This window comes from Egretta garzetta, unplaced genomic scaffold (assembly GCF_000687185.1).
Source record: "Egretta garzetta isolate BGI_Z169 unplaced genomic scaffold, ASM68718v1 scaffold45, whole genome shotgun sequence".
Classification (NCBI taxonomy): domain Eukaryota; kingdom Metazoa; phylum Chordata; class Aves; order Pelecaniformes; family Ardeidae; genus Egretta; species Egretta garzetta.
In genome coordinates, this window is record NW_009260028.1 from 9,814,530 (window position 1) to 9,837,985 (window position 23,456).

A 23,456-nucleotide genomic window follows, 5' to 3' on the forward strand; every position below is an offset into this window, starting at 1 on the left:
TCTTAGATACTAAATTTAAATGACCACAATACACATTTTTTTTCAGACACAGTGATCCACTCATGCAGTGGCGCACTTGTCACCTGCAACTCTTTACAGTCAGTCAGTGAGTATTTGTGCCTTGCTTTATGTTGAAAGGAGAAGGCCAGCAATGCATTGCACCACTATGTTACCTTATGATACTTTTTGGGGGGAAGGAGGTAATGTTTAAATGGGTTATGTAGAGTGATGTCAAAATGGGAATAACAGAATGTAAAATGGGTGAGATAGGAAATTGAATTTAAAACTGTGATGAGTTTCTAAAAATTAGGTGAAATTTTACCAAAAACTTTCCTATATTAAACCAACTGTAGTTCATTTATAGACTGTTCAATAACTACCATCTGAAATATTTTTCTACTTTGAGTTACTAATTTTTTGATACTTGGAAAATAATATAAACCAAACCTATTTTGAAAGAGAGAAGTATTTCCCATCCTCACCAGATAAAGAAATATATTCTTGAACTTGTGCTCTTCCACTGTGTTAAAGTGATGCTTTAAAGAAATAAACCCTTCTTCCATACGATGGGGCAATCCATTTTTTGCAGTATCTGTATTTTCAGATAGTTCTGAGTTATGAACCTCTTTTGAGGTTATAATTTAAGTTCTCTCTATTGTCACATCTATGCTATTGGTCCCCTTTTAAACATTTTCTTCCGGTTGTAGTTACAGTGGTTTGCTCGTACAACAGCGTAGCATTTTATTAATGCTCACTTCTTCCTCACTTGTTACTTTCCAGAGACAGTGAATTTACAAAAGTCAAGAAGTTACTACTGTTAAGATTTATTTTTTGCTTGTATTATCGTGTGTGGAATGTCCCTAATGAAATAAGAGTGTTATATTCATGACTGTAAGAGAAGAGGGACATACACTTCTAAGGCTGAAATAAGGGATGCCTTCTGTAGCTGAGCCTTCTTTATGACAAGTTCTGATTTAATCTCGTAACAGGCAAATAAATGTTTGTTGTAAAAACTTCAACTGTAAACATACATAAAACTGTACATTTTTATGCCATTCCCTGAACTAACACATTAGGTAAGGCCCTACCCACTCCCAATCTGTAATCTCTTCCTTTAATGTACTTCATGCATAGAGATCTTGGCATACTTTTTGATTCCTGTCACTTTGTTTCCTTCCCAAGGTGCTTCACAACATGTAATCATTTGAACTTACAGTGATTAGAATGAAAGATTGATGATTGACTAGACCTTGTTCCTTAGATATTTCTATCCTGTAGAAGTTATGGATGTGGTATGGTAACGAGCTCCTGTGGATTTTAGTGTTCCCGTGGTGGTCAGTAGATAAGTTTTTTGAATGTCTAGAGCTTTCCAAATGAACTTCATCCACCAGGGGTTTTGTGAACCTGTATTAATGGATGTACACAAGTGTTCTTATTTCTATAGCTGACTGACTCCCCAGCCTAAAACTAAAGGAGGTCAAGATTGCTCTTCTAGCCAATTCTTCTCTACCCCCTCATTTCTTCCTAACATGTCATTAGGTGTTTCTTGGCTCACAATAGTAAGTTATGAGTGTTTTCTTGGGGTTAGTTGTAGCGGGGTAGGATTGCAGGTATCATGGAAATAGTTTGAAATGTGGCAAGGGCCAGTTTTTCATCAGGGACCATATCCTGAACATTACTTGGTTTTGTTCATAGTTAAGACTGCTTTCAGCAAGAGAAGTCTGTGAGCTTGTACGTCTCCATTTCAGTGACAGTAAGAAATCGTAAAGATGAAAATAACTTGGCTACTGATCTTTTAGAGACAATAGTTATGCTTCTTAAACTTTTGATCCAGCTAGTTTTTGTTTACTGCTAACATGGTTACGGGTTGATACCACCATCTTCACAGAGACTGTTAAAATGCCTTTCTATTTGGTATAAGAACATGTGGTGTGAGCTAGCCAATTTCCATCCATCTACTTGCAACAAACTTTAGATCATGAGACTCTAGTCAGGCTCTTTAATAATGTTTAATAATGTCCCTTTTTCTGAGATTCAGTGCCACTCTGTGAAACTGTTTTACCTTTCTACCAAAGAACAATGGTTTATAAAAAGTTTCTTGTTGGATAGAATTTTTATTCATGTATGTTGACATCATAGGTTGTATATGACTTACCTCCAAGCAAATAGGTAAATGCTTGTTAACCACAAACATTGAATCTTCAAAAAAATTTTAGATTGAATGAATAAAATAAGTTATTTGTCAAACTGTGGTTCCTAGAGAAACTTCCTTTGTGATTCTGCAGTCCAGTTGCCTTGTTATAAATTACGAAGCTTTCTTTTCTTGGGTGTTACTGCTGAATTAACTGAGTTTGTCCAACTGACCATCATCGATTTGGAAGACCAGGAAAACTCGGCCTCACTGTCCTGCTAGTGGACTCGGGAGAGAAGGGATGTGCAAGCGTCAAAAGTTGAAAGCTGAAGTGAAACATGAGTATTATGACTGTTCTTTTGTGGGATAATTATACTTCTAATAATTTTCTAATTTTCTTCTTTTTTTTTTTTTTTAAAAAAAAAGTGTGCTTAGCATATTATTCAGTTTATCCTCAGATCTGTTGTGTTCTTTTGAGTGAGTGTCAGAAGATACTATGAAGTCAAACTGTAAATAAGAACTCCATGCTACTGGGATTTTTGTGTGTATATATGTGAGCTTTCTGCTTTAGGGACACGTTGCAAGTGCAGAATTTTTTGAAATACAATTTGTTTTTATTAAGTTATCTAATTGGCTAGATATCTAGTATGCTATGGGGAAACTGTGGCCTGGGGTAAAAAAATACAAGAAATAGAACTTTTAAAGCAATTGGCTCTACAATTTAGAATTTGTGATATTTTTTGACTATCTGATTTAAGTATTATTTTGACTTTTACTTGAGTCAACATGATGTGGCTAGGGGGGGTTTTTTTTTTTTTTTTTTTTTTTTTAGCAGATCAGCAGAAATGAAAAGAGCAGAAAGTAGACATACCAAATAACATCTTACATGTGTTCACCCATTCTTGCAGGAGTGTTCAGTATATCTTGAAAAGTAAATGTAGGCTAAATTTACTAAGTTGTGTAGATGGAAGATTAACTCTGATTCTCAAGTGAAAGTTGAGGTTAGATTTTTAAAAAATACAGTAGTGAGGAAAAAAATTTATATACAGTTTTTACATTAACTAAGTGACAGATGCATTAATATATGACGGAACCATGATATCTTTGAGAGGGATCAGCTGATGCATTAGAATCTTTGCACATATTTTCCCCTGTATTTAAATGTGAGCTTGTGAAGTTCATAGTACATAATTTTAAATTACAAAAAGGTGACAGTCTGTTTCCCAATTCGTAGGTGAACATAAGTTGTTACTTGGGATGAAAACAGAAAAAGATGCAAATATTTTTAAAAGTTTACACTCAGCTATTTAACTGTTATTTTCACTGTATCTTTAAATATTGGAGGACAGTTTTGCTTACTAGGTTCTGTATTTGTGTTAAAATTCACAAAGCAGTTTTTAATGGACATTGTAAAGAAGAGAGTAATTTTCTGTGCAATGTTAAGTTGACTTAGCTTACAGTGGTTTTAGATCAGGAATTTCTTTATTTCCATTTGTAAGGTCATCTTGATACTTTATCATGTTACCAGAGGCACCCTAATGCACACAAAAAAAGGAGTTTTCATATATCTTAGATATTTTGTGAAGATTTGGGTTTTGGGGTTGTTGTGTTGGTGGGTTTTGGTTTTTTTGTTTGTTTTGGTTTTTTTGGGTTTTTTTTTGTTTTTTTTTTTTTAAGTAAAATGTTTGAAGATTTAATGAAACACTGTGAAAATATGTGGGTACTTGTGGGCAACCAGTTCATTTTCTTGAGCAGTTTGTTCTGTTAGTCTTTTGGTAGTACTCCAGTAACACTGGAGAAAACCACCAGTGATCTGTCAGTGGGTATTTCACTGTACAATTTTACTTCACCCTTTTAAAGTAATAGTGATTATACTATATATAGGCTTTCTTATTTATAGCTGAATATTATTTTGAATTTTTTTATTGGTTATTTTTTTCTAAAATGATCTCAATGTAAAATGGTGTTTGATTTCATCCCATTTGGTTTTTCTACTGCCCTGATAGGTGCTAAGACAATGATGCAGTATTATTTTCAATATTTTATTTTTTCTCAACTTCAAATAGTTGGAAAATTGAGCAGTCAGTTATTTTTAAGAAAGTAAAATTGATGGGCAGTGTTCATCTGCTATTTTCTACTGATTATATTTTCTTGCAATGTTTTGACTGTAAAGGAAATGGGGATTTCCCTTGCTGGTTAAGGTGCTTAATTATTTCACATCTTGCTTCTAAATTTAATCTTTACCAATAATTGTGTTTCCAGATTTCAGCTTCTGATTACACCCTTATTCCTTCAGTGGCAATGTTGGCTTCAGCGTGCGTGGCTGCTTGTCCCATCCTGCTCAGTTTCTTATGTTCTGCCAACATGGCATCCATTTAGAGAATTTCCCCCCTCCCGCATAGTCAGCAAGAAGCAAAGGGATGGATGTTAGATGTGGAAAGTGCTAAACTTTCATTAGCAAACAAAGAAAACTGAATTGTACTTTAATCTGTCCTCTACTGTTAAGAGGACAGTGGAGATGTAAGTGGAGTATGAACCAATTAAATGCCATCTGATGGATGTCTGAAACAAGAGTTGAGAGGTGCGGGATCTGTTCTGGTTAGATGCAGATTCTGTACCTGTGGAATTTGGCATTTTTCAGGGTATTACAGAATCTAGTACTTTGGCCATACGGTTTGCCATTCTCCTGCAACTTGACACCAAGTGTTTTGTTGTCTCTTGATTTGCAGTTGTTTTGCAGTTGCTTCTTGCAGTCTGACTTCACCTTCCCTAAAAGGAATTAATTCAAGTTACAGTGCTTGCTACCTATAGCTTGATGATACTCGGCAGTAGGAGTTGAGAAGCTGAGTTTTGAAGTACAGTGTGCATTGGAAGAAGGGTGGAAGTTAAAAATGTAGGCTAGTGAGCTAAGCAGTTTGTAGGAAGGCGTAAACATTGAGGCCAGGGAAGATGAGCTCCTGAGGCTGGGCACTAGCTTTTCTTTTCTTTTTGTGTAGTCAGTCCAGGAAGTTGCTGTGAGCAACTTTGAAGGGCAAAACTTGTGTGGTTTTCTGGCTTTCATGGAATCCATACAGAAAATTCATATCTTTGAAAATAACCCCTGTCAACTTCTGGTTGTGTTATGACACCTAGGTGAAGATGTTAGAAAAGGGATGTTAATGATAAACAGGAATAAACGATGAATAATTTGTCACAATGAAATAGGAGGAAGCACTTCAGCTAGGTAACTTTTACATGAGGATGATGATTTCGGGGTTCATTGTGTATGAAAACTTGTCTATGTTAAAACGGTGAAACTATTAGTGTTTATAAACTTTGTAAGCTAGGAGATGGAGGTGGTAAATATTTTCAAGCCATTAACTGCATTAAAAACTCACATTGTCTTTGTAGGAGGAGAGACTTCAGCATGCAAACCTTCATCTGTTCGGCTTGCACCATCGTTTTCATTCCATGCTGCTGGCCTTCAGATGGCTGGACAGATGCCCCATACGCATCAGCAGTACAGTGATCGTCGGCAGCAGAACATAAATGACCAACAGGTTTCTACCTTATATGCTGAGCAGATTGAGCCACCTCTACTAACCTTAACTAACCAGGTAAGTGATAACAAAAAAGTAATTTTAAATGTATTAAGTGTTTCTCTAAAGAGTTATTACAGATCCTTAAATTACAGGATCAGGGCATATGTTTTTGTGTTGGTTTTTGGTTGTGGTTCTTTTTTTTTTTTTTTTTTCTTTTTCTTTTTTAACTAATTAACTTCTGACTCTTCAGGGATAGGTGGACAAACAAGTTTCTGGAAGTTGTTTTTAAACATCTGGTACATATTTTTTGTGTTTATTCTACTTCTAACATTTTTCGAGATGAGAGGGGGAAAAAGATTGTCCAAGTGGAGAGTTGGAAGGAGAGGTGTTTTTTTTTTTTTTTTTTTTTTTTTTTTTTTTTTTTTAGGGGTGTTTGTTAGGTTTGTTAGAATGTGATTGCTTTATTACTTGTTCTAATGGGCAGTGTTTTAATGCAGAGTCACTGGTTAGTGTATTTGGAATAGAGAGGTTTGCACAAAAGACACATTTTATTAAGGAAGATACACTATTAAAAAAAAAAAGCAAAATCTATGCTATCATTGGGGTTTTACTACTACTAATTTACTACTTACTACTGCAAGGAGGTAAAATGGACACAGGGATGTGATGATGGTTATGGATGCTTTTGAACTGTCAAGATCAGTGTTTCTTCCTTACTGCTTTTGAGTTGCTAGAACTGCTGAAGTAGGTTCCTAACTAATAGTGCTAGGCTCCTAGCCACAAGAGCTGGTATTGCCCCTGTGTAAGAGATAATTCTGTTGCTTTCTTAAAAATGTCACAGCCCAGTTTTGGAAGCGTGAATGCAGATAGGTTTCAAAGCTTAATATCCAGAGGTCCGTAAGTCAGAGCTTCAAAACTTGGTGCAGGTTGATGAGGCATGTTCCACCTAAAGAGAACTGAGAGTGAAGTCTTTTGCTGCTACTGGATTCAGGTCTGTTCTTCTGTTCAAAGTGGCTTTGGTAGAAAAATCTACAGTACCATCAAGAGATGCTCTGTTGGTATTGCTCTGTAGGAAGGCAGTTAGGCAGAAAGAGGGAAGGATTAGGGAGGATGAGAATGGTCAAACTAAGTGACAGGATATTTGATATTAGGATTTGGAGAACTGTAATGACTAGGGCTCTGTGAAGAATGGCAAAGTGAATGGGGTTGGCAAAGGATGTTTTTACTTCCATGAGAGCCATTCAGTAGGAAGAGTAAATCTGCTCATATATAATCATATTTAGCTTGAGAAATCTACAATCTCTATGACTTTTTTTACGTTAAAGGCCTCCTTGAAACCTCCACAATGAGATTAGTGAATCAGTCTGCCAATTAAGAAAAGTTGCTGTGTTCCTTAAACCTTTCAAGGTACTTATCCAGGTATTACAATCTGGCGTCACATTTGTGAGCTTTAGTGTACAGTAATGCTTAGCTGTTCATGTTTTCAAACCAAAAAGCAAAATCAAGGAACTTTAGGATGTATCACCATCTGTTGCTGTTTGTGGTCACAATGGCTTTTAAATGGTGGCTGAATAATAGAAAGCTGAAGAACAGTTTCTGGAGAATAGCCAAGAAATTTTGACCAAAGAATGCAGCCCACTGAAATGAGGATGTAAATTGTAGGGAAAAGCTGTGGTTGGCTCTGGGAAGTTATCCATATGAAGAAATGATCAGCTGGCCACCTTGATAATGGCAATCAAGCTGTCTTTGCACCACTAACACTGTTTTATAGAATAATTGTTTTTATTTTTCCAGTTCTGTCTTGTTTTTTCTGCATTGTAGCTTCTGTCTTCCTATTTTACTGTAATTGCATTGCTTTTATAGTCTTTATAGTCCTCTGCTGAAGCAGCTTAGACTTGTTATTCCTTTATCCTTTGTGAGCTGCTTTCAGCACCCTTGACTTTGGTGGTGGGCAACTTTTTGAAGTCTTCTGACTACTTGCCTTTTATGACTTTCCTCCTTCGAGTTCTTGTGCCTCTCCCGTCAACAAGTCCTGTAAACAGTTCTCCTCACTAGATTCCAGGTGGGTATGGAGGTTCTATATGAGCATCTGTCGGGGAGTCTCAATGGCTTTTTGCCTTTTCATTGTGCTTCTGGTTAATCTTACCTCCAAACCCAAATCCAGCTAATGTCTTTATGCTAGTGAGTCAGATCATCTGCTCTAGACCTTGTCTCCGTGCAAAAAAAATTTCTCGTTCTTTCTCTTTCAGTAGCCCTTTTGTCAGCTCTGGTTCATCTTGATTAGAGCTTTTAACTCTTACTCTTTTTTTTTTTTTTTTTTTTTTTTTTTTTGTCTTATAAAAGCCATGACCTTCCATTGTTGAAGGCTTTGTTCTGACTTACATTTCTCGATTGCTGTGAACTACCATTTTGCCTTTTGTTCCAGATGTAATCTGCATACCATCTAGGTTTTCATGTCTAAATGATACATACATCTTACAGATTCTTTCTTTATGATATTTCTGTAGGAATCCTTTTTATTCAAGGTATTGCCTTGAATATGCTGCAGCTTGTTTCTGTCCTTGGTAAGAACAGTTCTGTCCTGTGTATATCAGCTCTGAAAAACTTGCAGAGATCATTTTCTGAACCATCCTTATGTGGTTGTTTCATTCCTGTGTTGGAAGCCCACCACTAGTTGTTTCTGTTGTTATGTGTTTGCCTGTTACTAAAGCTTGTAACACCAGACTAACCTTTTAGTAATGGCATACTCTCTTCAGTCACACAAGGTGACATACTTCTATGTTTTCAAGGACATACGGTTAAGAAGATAATGTTTTTAACTTGGGCAGCAAAAAGAATAGGCTGACTGTTGTAGAAGGCGTGATAGATTGATCTAATAGCCATAAAAAATAGGAGGAAGAAAAAGGTGACTTTTTGCAGACACTGGAGGTGTAAATCTTAAGAGGGTGGATCCTTTTAATGCGATGTCTTGCATCCAGTCAAACAGAGGAGAAGTTAGGTCTCCAAGCTTCAGTCTCCCAGAATTTCCTAACGCAACAGTAGTTGCCAGCAGCCTAGACCACTGGGTCAGCTTTGGTGCTACTGATTTCAGCAGCCTACAAGTAGCCTATCTGGGTGCAAGCGTTCAACAGTTGGTTAGCAGTGAGTTGTCAGCCCCTTTGCTCCTGAGAGCGCTCCATTACCTTGCTGATTCAGTAGGCAGATGGGTCAAGGAAGCGGGAATCTCCCAAGGTCGACGGTGGTTGTGCCGGGACTGCCAGGCAAAATTCTTTCCCGAGCTCCAGCCACCATCTGCTGGCCAGAGTGCCGCACTGCATTGCCAGCCTCACTGCGAGGCAGCACTCTGCCCAGGCAAATTGCCTTTTCCTCGGAAAGGCTGCCCTCTCCTCTCCGAAATAGTCCATCATTTCAATAAACTTACTTCTGTTAAATAATTTGCGGGGCAGCTTAGCATACCTTGGAGTGAATCTTTCACTGGAGGAATTGAGAATACAAATGTTACAGAGGTTACTTTCTTGATTGCTACCTTTGCTGAACTTTGTAAACAGCCTATTTTGTCCAAATCCAGACAAAATTGACCCAGGATGAAGTCTCAGCTTTTGGGATGCTGAAGTTTTATAGAAATAATGGATAGCAAGTAGTTCCTTTCCGAAAGTAAATTTCTTCGGGCTGCAGCAAGATACATAACGATACTGCCTGTCAGTTGCCAAGAGTAGCTGTTCAGTTTTAGCATGTAGAACAGCAGCATGTTCTGTAAATGATGTCGTTCTGATAAATAGCAAAGGTGACCTGCCTTGTGGTTTTTTTCAGGTTAGTTTTGTGTCTTTCTTTTTACTGAAGACTGACTTTTCCTTTTGGAGTATTGTCTTGTTCAAGTTTCTGTAATGATTTTCATTCATAACCAAATAATGGGGAGGCTAGGCCTTGAATGTTAATTTATTGTTTTTATTCCTGCCCTGTCCTGCTTGTTTTTTGATTTGTAATGGCTTACAGACCATATTCTGGTATTTTATGAATCATTCGCAGTTGCAGATTAAAGGTTAGGAAACAGTAATGGCAATTTATATTAAAGTTATATAAATTACGTGTATTTATAGTATATGTTACCCATAAAGTATTATTTACATAATCTTCTCTTGCACCTATTGCTTTATGGCCATGGTGGCCACAACTTACTCATCTCATCGTTGGCAAGGAACAAATAACAGGAAGATACTTCAAAGCCAACCAGCTTGCTTTGTTTTTCATTTATTTATGAGGTTTTAAATTACAGTTAAAAACTTCCAGCTCTGGCTTTTTAATTTTTTTTTTTCTTCAGTAGTTAGGCTTAAGGCTTTTGTTTCCCGAAAACTGCTGGATTGTAAGGGTTTACTTTAAAATCTGTGATTTACCAAGTACTGGGCTTGCTGGCTGGCTGGAGTCCTGTTCTTGGTTGTGTGGTCTTACCTCTCTGACGGATGCCAGAGCCAGCTTCAGGAAAGCAGTAAGAGCATGTGGCCTAGAGTGAATAGAATGGGATCTTTCTCCTTTAGCAGTAACAAACAGTAATATTTCTTTGTCCAGTTTCAGCTGGTTGCATCTTGAGAGTTCAACATAGCCTGATGTGAATATAAGATAAGACCTTAAAAGTTTTCACAACTTCAAACAAGCATTTCTTTTGTGCTGTGTTAATGTTTATCTTCATCATGGATACTCAGATTGCCTGGAATTGTTTTATATTAAGTACAAAAGATGAGAAAATTGATTTATCTGATAAAGAAGTTGAGGTGAGATTCCTGGGCAGATTTTGGTAACAAATTCCAACAGTTTAGCTTTCACAAAGCACCTGGAATTCAAAGGTCAAAGGCTGACTGCTAAACATCTTTCTCTCCAAATGTATCTAAGATCACTTATCACCTGCAAAGTTCTAGGTTTTACTGACCAGATCAGATGTTGACCAGAGATTTTATTGATTGCAGCTAGATCATTGCAAAGTTAGTGTTCTAGCAGGCAGTAGCAAATCCTTAGCTCAGTTACTTCAGCTGCCTAATCAATCAGCAACATTATTATTAGTGATGGTCAGTCTTCACCAGACTGTCACAAATGTGAGCATGCAATTCATTTCAGTAAAAGCATTTCTCTCACTTTCCATCTATTGCAGACATTTTTTAGAAAAAGATGCTTATACTCCAGCAACAAGAATTTTGTAGTGGGGTTTTTCATTCCCCTTTTTTTATTCCTCCTGCTCCCCACTGCTTTTTTTTTTTGTTGTTGTTTTTTTCTTTTTAAATGGTTGTGTTGAATCAGGATAAAATCTTGGCAGATGACCCCTCTTTCCTTGCTGGTTCTATTTATTTATTTAACTTCAAATGCATTTGTTTCTTACCATTACTTTTGTTCAGCAACCTTATTTATTTGGGGAAGGAAGACAGAATAGGAGGGAAATACTAACAGAACACAAGTCAATGATTAAGTAATGGGACTGAAATTCTGTCCCTACCTGCATACAGTTCTGGCTCTGAGTACAGCAAGTTTGAAGAATAGTCTTGGATTTCTCTTTGCTTTTTACATGGCACATACACTTTTTTCTCTTTCGTCATTTTTCTAAAAATCTGAAGTTCGCTGTATATTATTGGGAAGTGTTACTGTGGCTTGTGGTTACAGCATTTAAAAATCTGTTGTTTGACCGTCTGGAGACACCATCTATTGTATGGCTGCCCACCATGATACGAGTTTAGCATTGACTTCCTATCCTATATTATCATGATGCAAGAAGAGTTTTGAATAGCAAGCGGCATAGAAGATGAGACTGGTACATTCAGTTCTTTAATACAGGAGTCTATTAAACAAGTCATTACAATTGGAATTCTTGCTGAAAGCTAACCCTTATAAAATCTTCATTATTTACTCTGTAAAATTGAACATGTACTATATGCAAGCAGTATTTTCTTTTTTTTTTCTCCTTTTTTTAATGAATGTGGATAGTGATGGATCGTTCTTTTAAAAAAAAATCTGAATTAAAGCATTCCATTAACAGAATATGTATGTATCTGCTCAGAATTTCCTATTATCAAAATAAAATGCATTTAGCAAGGAACAGTGCCATCTGTTTTTTAGATAACAAAGCGTATGTCCGAAGAGAGAGAAATATATTGCGTTCCTTCATTCATTAAACCTGAAAGACTATGCTAGTTACAATAACATACCTGAGTTAAAAGTCAAGTGTGCTGAGTACACGTAAGTGGGGCTCTTGGTTGCCTTTTTTTGTGTTTATTTGAATCTTCTTTGTTTAGAGTAGTTACAGGTTGCTTCTTAACACTATATGTCATGTGTGTTTGGTTAATAGGTAAGAAAATAAAATGTCAGTTCCTTACTTGTAATTTTCATCAATGTACCATCCCAGGTGGCTGTACTGTTTCCATTGAGGCATAAGTGTGGAGCAGTCAGAATGTGATGGGCATTTATTGACATACATAATTGTAATGAAAATAGTTTCTTGTCTCTCAGTCTTGAAATACAAACATATCTTTTGATTTGTGTTTGATCTTCAGGAAAATCTGAGGTTGCAGTGTTGCTGTCTGGCCACCAGATAGAGACTGAAGCCTGTGCAATAGGATTTTTCTTTTTGTTTCCTTCCCCTCCCCCCCTTTCTTTTTGTGGTTGAGAATTCTTTGAAGCCAAGAGGGAAATCAGTATTACCCCAGTGATAAAAAATTTGACAGCGTTCTTGTATGAAATGGATAATGACTGCTTCGTTCCATAGTCTTCCATCGTGAGGAAGAGGGAACAAGAGTCTTCAAAAGGATCTTGGAAAAAGAAGAGAATGTTACAAATTTTGCAATATAATAGGGGGAGGAAGAAAAGGTCAATTCTTCCTCTTCCTCCACCCAGAACTTTATGAACTTAGGATAGCAAAATAGTACATATTAAAAAGTTCATACTGGTTAAAGTGTGTCCTCAGAAATGTGTGACTGTCTGAAAGCACAATTAAGAGCACAATTTTCAAATAACATACTGGCTACAAGCAACATAGGGGTAGCCTGCAGAATTTTAATTATTTGTGATTAGGGAAGAGCAGCAAATTAGATTTTTTTTAATTTTTTTTTTTTTACACCAGGCTGCTTATTTCAGAGTTGAAATTAGAAGATTTTTTTTTTTTTAAGTAAGCAAGCAAATCTGACTTACAAATTAGAAAATAAACATGAATACTTGTCCCACAAATTCCGTCTCCAAAGTAGAGCAACCTTATGCTTGAATACTTGATCTGAACTATGAAGTTCTTCCACGCTGAGACTCTTTCCTTAAAACTTGTAACCTGCGTAATGGGGACCCTGTGCTGGTGATGTCTGCCTAGGACAGAGATTGGTCCCTGCCAGCGTTCATGCACTGCAACATGGTTTCTTTTACCAGCAAAATCTAACAGTGTTCCAATAATCTCTTTAAGTCAGATTAAGAAATTTAAAGGAAATACTTGCATTTGAAAAGCCTGTAACAGTGACAGTTAGGCTTAGGACTAGGTGCTGTTTAGTTGTTTAACAGTGCCGTGGGAGAGAACCAAAAAAGATCATATTTAGGTGTCATTTGTTTAATGGTTCACATTTGTTTGACAGACCAAAGGAAGAAACAAAAATGTTTTGTATGTGTCGGAGTTTGTTTAGGAAACTTTAAAACAGACTTTCCTGATGTTTACAAAATTCCTGCTTGTAATAAAAAAGAATTACAGAATTTATTTGGTAAACCTGCTTAAGGGAAATTGATGGTAGTGGGTGTATCCAAAAGTGAATTGACTGGAGCAAACACCTAGGGCGTGACTTGGGTTAAAATTCCCTGAGGGACGTTTAACTGTATCTCATGGTCTCCGGAGAAACGTTCCTTAATCAAAAAGACCACAAGTCAGCAGTCTTGCAGGGGTGTTAAAATGTTATGTAGGTATATTTGGAGTGGTGTGCATCAAAGCTTTGAACTGCTGTTTTCGGGACCTTTCGGCTCCAACTGAGTTTTGTACCTGTTGGGAGTCCCAGCCTCATGTGGGTGCAGTAAGCTTACTGGAAGTGCCTTGCCTTCCCTCCTCTCTTCTTAGCTCTCTCGCTTGTTCATGCTCTGTCTTGCTCTGGCTCTCTTCCCCCCCATCCCATGTGGTCTATGCATCCACTGGGGGAGAGTGTGAGTTTAGCTTTCATATGTGGTTGCCTGGGTACTTGAGTTCAGGTCCAATTTCAGAAGCACAAACTCTCTTTATCGCTTCTGTTTCTGAGAACTTCTTTGGGTCACTTTAACGTGATTTTTTTTTTTTTTTTTTTTTTTAAATTTGGTCATTGAGCAAAAAAATGAGCTATTTGCACAGCCACCATGATAAGTATTAAGTAATACCATAAAAGATAGAGGAGCAGTTATGCTTTCCTAGTTCAATTATTAGTTCAGCAATACTGACATAAAAATCAGTTTCCTTATTTTTGTTGACGGCTTATGCTCTTTCCTCAGCTCTGCAGGAGGCTGCGTATCAGTTTAGCTGTAATAGGAGGCAGCAGATGAGATTAGGCACTTGGAAGTGAAAAGAGTTATGAGCGTGAGCACACTTGATGGCATGCGATGAGATAATGGGAGATAAGAGCCGTGAGGCTGACTATGGTGGCACTCACTCACCTAACCCTCTTAATAATGAGTAAGGAAGTAGAAGCAGCTTTAACATACATGAAATAAGCTTTTCTCCAATGGAATTGCTTAAACTTGCCCTGTGGTTTTCTGTCGTTGGGAAGAGAGGGAATAGAGAGAGGCAGGCTAGGGGACAAGTCACACTAATCTCACCACTCTCTCTCCTAGCTCCTCATCTGACACTCTCACTGGGTGAGACACAGAAGTTGCCAGAGCTTGTCTGGTGCTACAGTTGTGCTGTTAAGTAAGTGTCTGCTGAGCAGGTAGTCAGTTTTAGCCAAATGAAATGGTTTGTGACTTAGTTTTTTCCACGTTCTCTTTACTGGGGGTACTACTCACCTCCAGCTTGCCATTTGGAACTTTCTCTTTTCAGGAACTCTGTTTTCTGAGACTTCAAACAAATCTTAAGGAGGAATAGAAATTGATTTGTAGATCCAGAATTTACATGGCGTATGTGTGCACAGAAAAAGAAAACAGGCACACAAATAATTTTATCACACAGAAGTCTTGTTTCTTCAGGAAACCAATAAAAAAAAGGTCTGCTGCTGAAGATGGCTTTGTTCTAAATGTAGTCAATTTTAGGAAACACAAATGAGGAACACGACTACCTTTTCAGGGACATTGTTGTAAAACTTTGAAAGTAGGTGTGGTGTTCATGTACATGCTTTAGATTTCTTTAGATATTATTTAAGTTTTAAATTTAGATTTAGGCCTGGATATTGCAAAGCGTGGTACACCTGAGGGGTTTTTATTTGGAACTAAATACAGTTTAAATGTGGCAAACTGCCACAGTTCTCCAGTAGTTATTACTGTTAACTTCCATTTGTGGTTTTCATGCAGCTATACATTAAATACGGTTACAGTTCGTGTATCAGTTGTGAGGTAGAGGAATAATGTCAGCAAGAATCTCTGTTGTCAAAGGAGCTAGATTTTTAACTGAGGGAAAAAACTGTTTTTTGCGATTAAGCCTGTTAGGCATAATGGGAGGAGAGGTAGGAATCTTGGGATTTTTTTTTTTAATTGATTAATTAAACATTTTAAAAAGTAACTTAACTGTTAAACAATTTCTTTTGATTCCTATATTTGTTTTTCTTTTTTAAATGTCAGCTTAAAGAAAAATTGTTGCAATGAAATAACTGATTTGGTTCAATAATATCGTTGAAGTCCTAGCTTTTTTTCTAAGTCATGATATGATCATATTACAGAGGCGGATGCCCCAAACTTTCCGTGATCCAGCCACTGCTCCACTGAGGAAACTCTCCGTAGATTTGATCAAAACATACAAGCATATTAATGAGGTAATGGCTCCAGCTATCTTTGTAATGCGTATCAATGAGAAGTTTTTGTTTACAGTACATTATTAAGTATATTTTCTATGAATAAACTTGTGAAGAGATAAGAAAAATCAGTCCTCCGCTCTGTTGTTCACATCTCATCTGAGATCATTGATGTCATGGTCCCGCTTTCTGGCCAGCACATCAGAACTGTTTTCTCCTGGCATTTATTTTCTGTTTTTATAAGCAAATGTTGAGCTTTTCTGTTGCATGATAAGGAAGTAGAAGTCGCACAAACGCTCTTTTAGCTCATGCTATAAACCTTTGTGAACGTGTCTAAGGACTTTTAAGGAAAATAGTAAAGTGTTTCCCCTAAATTATTTAATCAAATATTATTGGCAAATGTAAAATATAAAAATTATGTGGTTAATATAGGAAAGCATCTGTTAGTTTCTAACTCTTTGGCAATTGTAGGGAATGAGAAGGGATTTCTGCAGTGATTACCGACTTCTGTGGAATTCTTCTTTTCTAGTCTTGTGGAAAGAGCAACTGATAACTCTTGTTTCCAGCCTATTTACCAATTTTAATTTTGCTGTGTGTATAGTGTACTGTGACATATCTTTCCTGTTTGCACCTATGGACTCTAGGGATCCGTGTTATGTACATTTATTTACATCTGCTTTCCAAGTTTTTAAATTATTCATCAAGACTTTGCTTTGGTATAATGACTTGTCTTCAAATAGAGTGATAGCAGGAGAGGATTTTCCAGTAGTAGAAGTTGCATATTAAAATCACAGGATTAGGTATGATGATTATAACAGCTGATTCTGTTCTGTGTTGAACTGATGTTCTAGAAAGTGCTTTTAAGCAATATACTTTTCACATTTAGGTTTACTATGCAAAAAAAAAACGGCGGCATCAGCAGGGCCAAGGAGATGATTCCAGTCACAAAAAGGAGAGAAAAGTTTACAATGATGGCTATGACGATGACAACTATGACTATATTGTAAAAAATGGGGAGAAGTGGATGGATCGTTACGAAATTGACTCTTTAATAGGCAAAGGATCCTTTGGACAGGTAATGTGTATCAGCTGAGCAACCTATAATTTATGTGACACATACTACGCATTTAATTTCAAGTGGTGTTTTTCTTATTCCTGTTATACTGAGTGCCTGCTCAAGACGCTCGTATTTTGTTCTGTTTCTTGTTACTACAGATAATGTTCGAATATACTTCAGTATGTAGGTCTAGCAAAGCATTTTGCAATGAGAAAATCCTCAGCCTTTTGCTCTCAGTTCACATTTTTAGCTGTTTGACTTGGGTTTATAAATTAAAACAATAGTCTAGTGCTAGGGATTACCTATTACAGCTGTTACTTAGCAACATTTGTTTTGACTGTTCATAGTTGTAGCCAAAGCTTGAGAAAAAAGCTGGAAGGAGGATGGAGCTTTTCTTTTGTACTTTTGTTAGTTTTTCACAGATTTTTCCAGTTGTTTTACAGTATTGTTCTTGATGATTTGATAATTGCATTTGGATATAATGCTTGCCTTAGTGAAGCCTCGCGAAGCTCAGTGGGGAGCCTCAGTTCTATTTTGCGACGTCGCTGCACTAAACATCACATGATCAACTGTGGCTTTATTGTAGCATCATGTAAGAGAAGAAATTTTAAAAAAGAAATATAAGTGAAAAGAACAAAAGATCTAAAAATGTTTTCCCTGAATTCAGAAAGTGCAGAAAGTTTAGTAAGTGAGTTTTGCTGTATTTTGAAAACTCGAGAGTTTACTGATGTGTTGGATTTTTCTCTTTCAGGTTGTAAAGGCTTATGATCGAGTGGAACAGGAGTGGGTGGCTATCAAAATAATAAAAAACAAGAAGGCTTTCTTAAACCAAGCCCAGATTGAAGTGCGACTGCTTGAGCTTATGAACAAACATGACACTGAGATGAAGTACTATATAGGTATTTGAACAGTTATTCTTCATTTCTTTAAATCAAATTATGAATATTTTGCATCTTGCTATATAGCATAGGATGCTTCTGGTGCTTAAGAAATGAAAAATACAGCTTTTAAAATTATTAATATTATTTAGTGCAAATTTTCTAGTTTGCTTTGCAACAGGAACAGATCCAGAAAAAGAATGTGTAAAATTATTTGGGATAACAGAGTTGTTACTTTGCAGCATTGAGATCTTCTTAGACCTTTCTTTTTCCAGTTAATGATCTGGACACCTGAAGAAGTTGCCATGGACCGACTTTTCCACAGAAGTTGTGATCTGTGGCAGTTTGCATCTCTTCCACTACTTGAATGTATCTTAAATTATCTCAGAACTGTCATGGATAAGAGCATGCCTATTTAATGTAAACCAGCATCATACAGTAGCTTTATGGCTAGCTTAATCATTCGTTTTTGATCATGTGTGTTTAAAGAGCTCAAAATTTTGTATGACAAAACTGAGGTAGGACTTGTGTAAATGTTAAGAGTTGCCCGTTTTAGCTCAGAAAATATTTTAAAGCTTAAGATTTTGACGGTTCCTGTAGACTGGAATGCTGTTCCCTTGGCTTATTATTATAATGCTACTTGAACTTTATAATAATGATGAAATTAAGTCAGCTTGTATAAAAAGTTTACTAAATCCTGTCTGTCCTCTGGAGTAGAGAATTGGGCAGAAAGGTGATGGAAGGAAGGCAACAGCATGTTGTAAAGAGAGATGGAGAAGTATGAAAAAGAACGATTAAAGAAAATTAAACTAGTTTTAGGCATCCTTTAGTTTGTAGAAGCTGAAATAATAACAGCTATGCCTTCTGATTTGCATGTGTATATTGGATTAATAATTTTTCTTTCTGTAGTTTAGAAAGAAACCTTTGAAATAATGTTAATGTACATTGGTATTAAATTATCTGATGAGTATTCAGTTACATTTTAACTTGTTTTGTAGAATACTAAATTTAGAATACATTTTATGTATTCAGTGTAAGAGTTTTCAAGGTATTTTAACTTAAATTTATTAATAACATGTTTACGTAAAACAAAAACTAAACTTGACAGCATACTATATCAAAAAGATGTTTCAGGAACATTAAAGACATGACCAGTTTCAGATTAATATGCAGCAAATAAAGTCACTATCAGCATCATCAAATAAGCTCTTGGAATTTCAAATTTTTGGAGAGTCCGTTTGTAACATCATGCAAAATGAAGTGGACCAGAACGTCATATAATCTCCCTCTGTGGGTTAAGGCAGGATGGCTTTATATAGAGAGCAGTGCTGAAACAAAAAAAAAGAAACAAAATTCTGTTAATTTTGAACAGTGGAGAAATATATATACTGCCTTTGCTTAGGCAGGTGGTTTTAGGCTTGTTTCAAGCTCATTGCCAAATCTATTAGGGTATATTTGAATAGTTCCCTTTTGTTTAACACAGTATTTAATGAACGTGGCAGCATCAGTGAAGATGAAAAAAACCAAATAGATAATGTTTTGAATGCATACATTGTATTGCATGCTGTGCAAAAACTGACCGTGCGAAACTGAGATCTCTAGGCAAGTTCAGCTCTTACTCAAACTATTTGAGCCGTGTGGTGGTTGCAAGTGGTACTAGCTGGCCAGTAGCATGCTGGTAGTTAAAAATCAGTTGGAGTAAGTGGTGTTTCTTGCCAAGCTGGTAGGTCCAGTAAGCTTAGGTGGTGTGGGTAGGAATTGGAATCAAGTGTAGGAAGACCACGAAGACATGAAAAGGTGCTGGTGCTTTCCTGGTGGGAGGATAGTGGAAATATGACAAAGGTGAGAAAATAAGAAAGGTCTAGACAATGATGCATTGCAGGAACTTGCATCAGGGTAGAAGCAAATGGTGTTGTTACAGGTAAGTTGTAAGGGGCACATAAGGAACTGGCTTATGATAATAGAGAAAAAAAAATCCATAGGACACCAAGTAATAACCTTGATCGAAAGTCTGACTTTTCATTGTGCTAATATTGCTTTGAGATTTTATTGTGACAAAGAGGAGAGTGTGTTGCTTTTTATCTGAGGGCTGAAGTATTCTTCCTACTTCAATTTTCTTTTATTTGTGGCAACCAACCTGAATGATTGACAGACTGATAAACCCTGCTCACCTCTAAACAGATTAATGTGATGAATTTTTCACCTATTTAATGAAAAAAAATTATTTGATTTGGACTGGATTGGTTGCTTTCATAAATTGAGATTATGCCTGATTGAAATTAATATGCCTTTGGGATATTGATCACTTTTATTAATTGAAGTAATCAACTGAAGTCACAGCTTATAAATTGCAGTGGCGTCTTAGTATATTTTAAAGGAATCTGACGGTCAAATATTTTCTCTGTAAAGGCAAGGGAAATTCCTAATAAAGAATTCAGTCGAAAGTGCAGTATCTGTTTTACTGTTGAGAATGCTGCTGTATGTACACTTTTTTCCAATCTGCTTGGACCTGAATCCAATTTTAGCTTTAGGAGCGTGGAGGAATGAACTCACCCCTGAAGAAGATCAAAAGTGTTGTGATAAAGGTTGTGTTACACACAGTTTGTGCTTCTTGTCTTTTTTGCCAGTGTTTTTATTTACCCACAAATATATTTGCCTTTGCTAATAGGGGAGTGATAGCTTATTTTGAAAAAATACCTCTTCTATCTTTTAAATAATTTTCTGGTTAATACAGCTTTACTGAGGTACACCTGAGGACACTTCAGTTGTGTAAAATGTCCCCCTGTACCCTAGGCGTGGCAGCAATATTCTGTAAATAACCATAGATCTAGGGGAAAAAAAAGTAACACTGTATTATCTTACTCACAGGTCAGCATCCTACATATTGATTACAATATTTGAGCATTGTGTTTTAATTAGTATTTAATACTTACCACGCAGGATATGTGTTAATTATTTTATTTCCCTTTTTAAAGTGCATTTGAAACGCCACTTCATGTTCCGAAACCATCTCTGCTTAGTCTTTGAAATGCTGTCCTACAATCTGTATGATCTGTTGCGGAACACCAACTTCAGAGGTGTCTCATTGAACCTGACACGAAAATTTGCACAGCAGATGTGCACTGCATTGCTTTTCCTGGCGACTCCTGAACTTAGTATCATTCACTGTGACCTAAAACCTGAGAACATCCTGCTCTGTAACCCCAAACGAAGTGCTATCAAGATTGTTGATTTTGGCAGTTCGTGTCAACTTGGACAGAGGGTGAGCATTAGTAAAAATTCTAATTATGCTACTGTTGGATAGATATGAAAAAAATGAGTATTTTTAAGTCATAATACATAGATAGCTAATTTAAACTTTATTAATGATGACTTAAATGAAATAGTAACTATTTTTTACATAGGGTGTTAGAGATCAACAGTCCGTAGGAGCTTTAAATATGAATTTTAGTGCTGTAGTAGATAAACTTTAACCATAATGATAAACTTCTCCTCGGTTATGTTTTTGTGCTTTGTTAATGCAGAGTGCATCAGCATTTGATTGTAGAAGTCTACAGTGCTATTAAATAAAACACTCTCATTTTTTTTAAATTCCATATGTATTACTCCTTCCACTTTAGCATGTCCTCTATTTAGTGTGCCTTGGAGATAAGAAGATATTTGAGGGTCAAGAGAGTGCAGTAGCTGGCTTGCAAAGATACTGGTTATAACTAACCCATTTTTAGAAACACTTCAGCAACTGTGCAAAGACCGAATTGAGTTTAGTGGTGGTATTACTATGAGTAAAGACGTGTATGTGCAAAGCATTTCCAGGACAAAGGGCCAGATTGCTTTCTCTTCAACAGTTCTTCAGATTATGATAGATCTGTAATATTAAATAGTTGTCAAAAAATTGTAATTGTGTCCTGTTGTTCATGTACTTTGAAGATGAATGCATTTTTTATCTGAGCTCTTAAAATCTGTTGAGCATCCAGCATAGCTAATTAGCTCTATATTTGCTTTAAAAAATGTTAAAATATATACAGTAACTATTAATATATTAAGATCATAAATAATTCTGCTTGGATGCTAAAGCCTGTTTTCTTTAGGAAGAGCTTTGAACCACATTCCTCAAGTGCTTGATTTGTACTGACAGTTTGCTCACGGAAAAGTTTTATCAGGATGTACTGTTCAGCTTGCACCTTACAGTCTGGGGCAAATAGACTCTTTCTTGGTTGAAAGAATTTTATCTGGCTGAGCAAGTGACCACTTCCATTCAGGGTACCCTTGCTCTGGTTGTTAGCACTGAAAAAAAAAATTGTTAGCTAGAGAGGTAAGGAAGACTTCTACAGATAGAAGTTAGATTTTAGTTTCTTTGAAAAAAGGTTTTTGAGCCTTCCCAGGTCAGTTGTGTACCTTTGGCAGTGTTACCTATAAATTTGTGAATGCTATCTTTCTGCTTTGAGAAAGCTGGGTGTTAAAAAAATAGAACAAACCAACCAAAAAACCTCCCAAAAATATGCAACATTTGCAAAAGAGATGAAGTTTCAGAAGTGTGACTAGTAATACTGCAGATGGGATCATTGTATGAGTTGAATTTAGAACCTTTATGGACTGACTTTAACAGAAGTCCCCCAGTTCTCTTGAGGAGTTGGGACTGGCAGTAGCACCTCATCGTGTTTTCCCATAATAAGTTTGGGAAGAGCAGGTCAGAATATTGAATATTGTATTGAAAGCCATGGTGAGCCATATATTTAGATGAATAAAAGGACTTTTTGCTATAAACTAGAAACTTTTCAGCCTGGGGTAAAGGAAGACACCAGGAGGTGAAATGAGATATCAGTTGTTTAGGTCAATAATAAGATAATTTTGAGATGTTAAGAAGCACAAATACAAAACCCTAGCGTATTTCTCCCTTAAAGTTAACTTAAATACCTGTAAGGAAATATCAGTAACTTTGTGGAAAGTGCTGGATAAAATTGCATGTTACTTGGAATATGGTTCTGTTTTGGGTATTCTTTTGGGTGGTTGTTTTTTTGCGAAGGGTTTGGGAGGGTTTTTTGTTTGTTTGTTAAGGGTTTTTTTTTTTTTTAAATTTTATTTTTAAATATGCCTACAGTTAAGCCAGTCTCCAGGTTTAGAAACAAGATAGAATTATCTGTCTTGTGAAATGAGCAGGATAGTTGGGGGTGGAAGGAGGTTGTTTTTTCCCATGTGTTGTTTTCTAGTTCCTGGAATGTCCTGATAATTTAATCTCATTTCATCACATCATAATTGTGGCTTTTGATCTTTTGCTATAGATTTTTTCTGAAGTGCTGTGTGATTCTGATGTGGTTTGTGGAATAGTTTTTCTTTAGGAGACACTAGACTAAAATTTCGGGGTGTTATTACCTGTAATTGCGTGAGATTGCACTCATCAACTCTGAAGTGTAAAATACTGTAATCATGAGTGAATCTGCACTTTTTTTATTTTGTGGGACTGTGAATGCTAGTATTTTCTTAAGAATTATCTTTTACATATTTTTATAAATGTAATGTAAAAATACTTTTTAGTATCACTGATACCTAAAAAAACCCTACACTAAGAATGTATTTCATGGTAGTACTGTTTTGTAATACAGACTCATAGTAGTGCTCTTTGGATGCTGTGTATTACCTTTGGATGCTTTTATTTCAGATATACCAATATATCCAGAGTCGTTTTTATCGATCACCAGAGGTGCTACTGGGAATGCCTTATGATCTTGCAATTGATATGTGGTCCCTTGGGTGTATTTTAGTTGAGATGCACACTGGAGAGCCTCTTTTTAGTGGGGCAAATGAGGTATGCCACTATATTACAGTACAAGTAATTTGCTGCTTTTTTTTTGTTAATTCTCATCATGACTTGTGTCTGTTTAATTGTAATGCATAAATTAGGGAAGTCTAGTAATTCTAAAATGAATAAATGTCAGTGACAGCAATGTCTTGTCAGAACTCTAA

At 36.3% G+C, this 23,456-nt stretch overlaps 1 protein-coding gene across 2 annotated transcripts in view; it reads left to right on the plus strand.

Annotated features, from left to right (window-relative positions):
- Window positions 1-23,456, plus strand: part of DYRK1A (dual specificity tyrosine phosphorylation regulated kinase 1A) — a 57,564-nt gene that overhangs the window by 28,305 nt on the left and 5,803 nt on the right. For both annotated transcript variants that reach the window (XM_035896350.1, XM_035896351.1), the window contains exons 2-7: window positions 5,522-5,727; window positions 15,489-15,581; window positions 16,447-16,635; window positions 17,369-17,516; window positions 20,471-20,757; window positions 23,152-23,298. In XM_035896350.1, coding sequence (XP_035752243.1) covers window positions 5,522-5,727; window positions 15,489-15,581; window positions 16,447-16,635; window positions 17,369-17,516; window positions 20,471-20,757; window positions 23,152-23,298 — 1,070 coding nt within the window. The remainder of the gene's footprint in view (window positions 1-5,521; window positions 5,728-15,488; window positions 15,582-16,446; window positions 16,636-17,368; window positions 17,517-20,470; window positions 20,758-23,151; window positions 23,299-23,456) is intronic.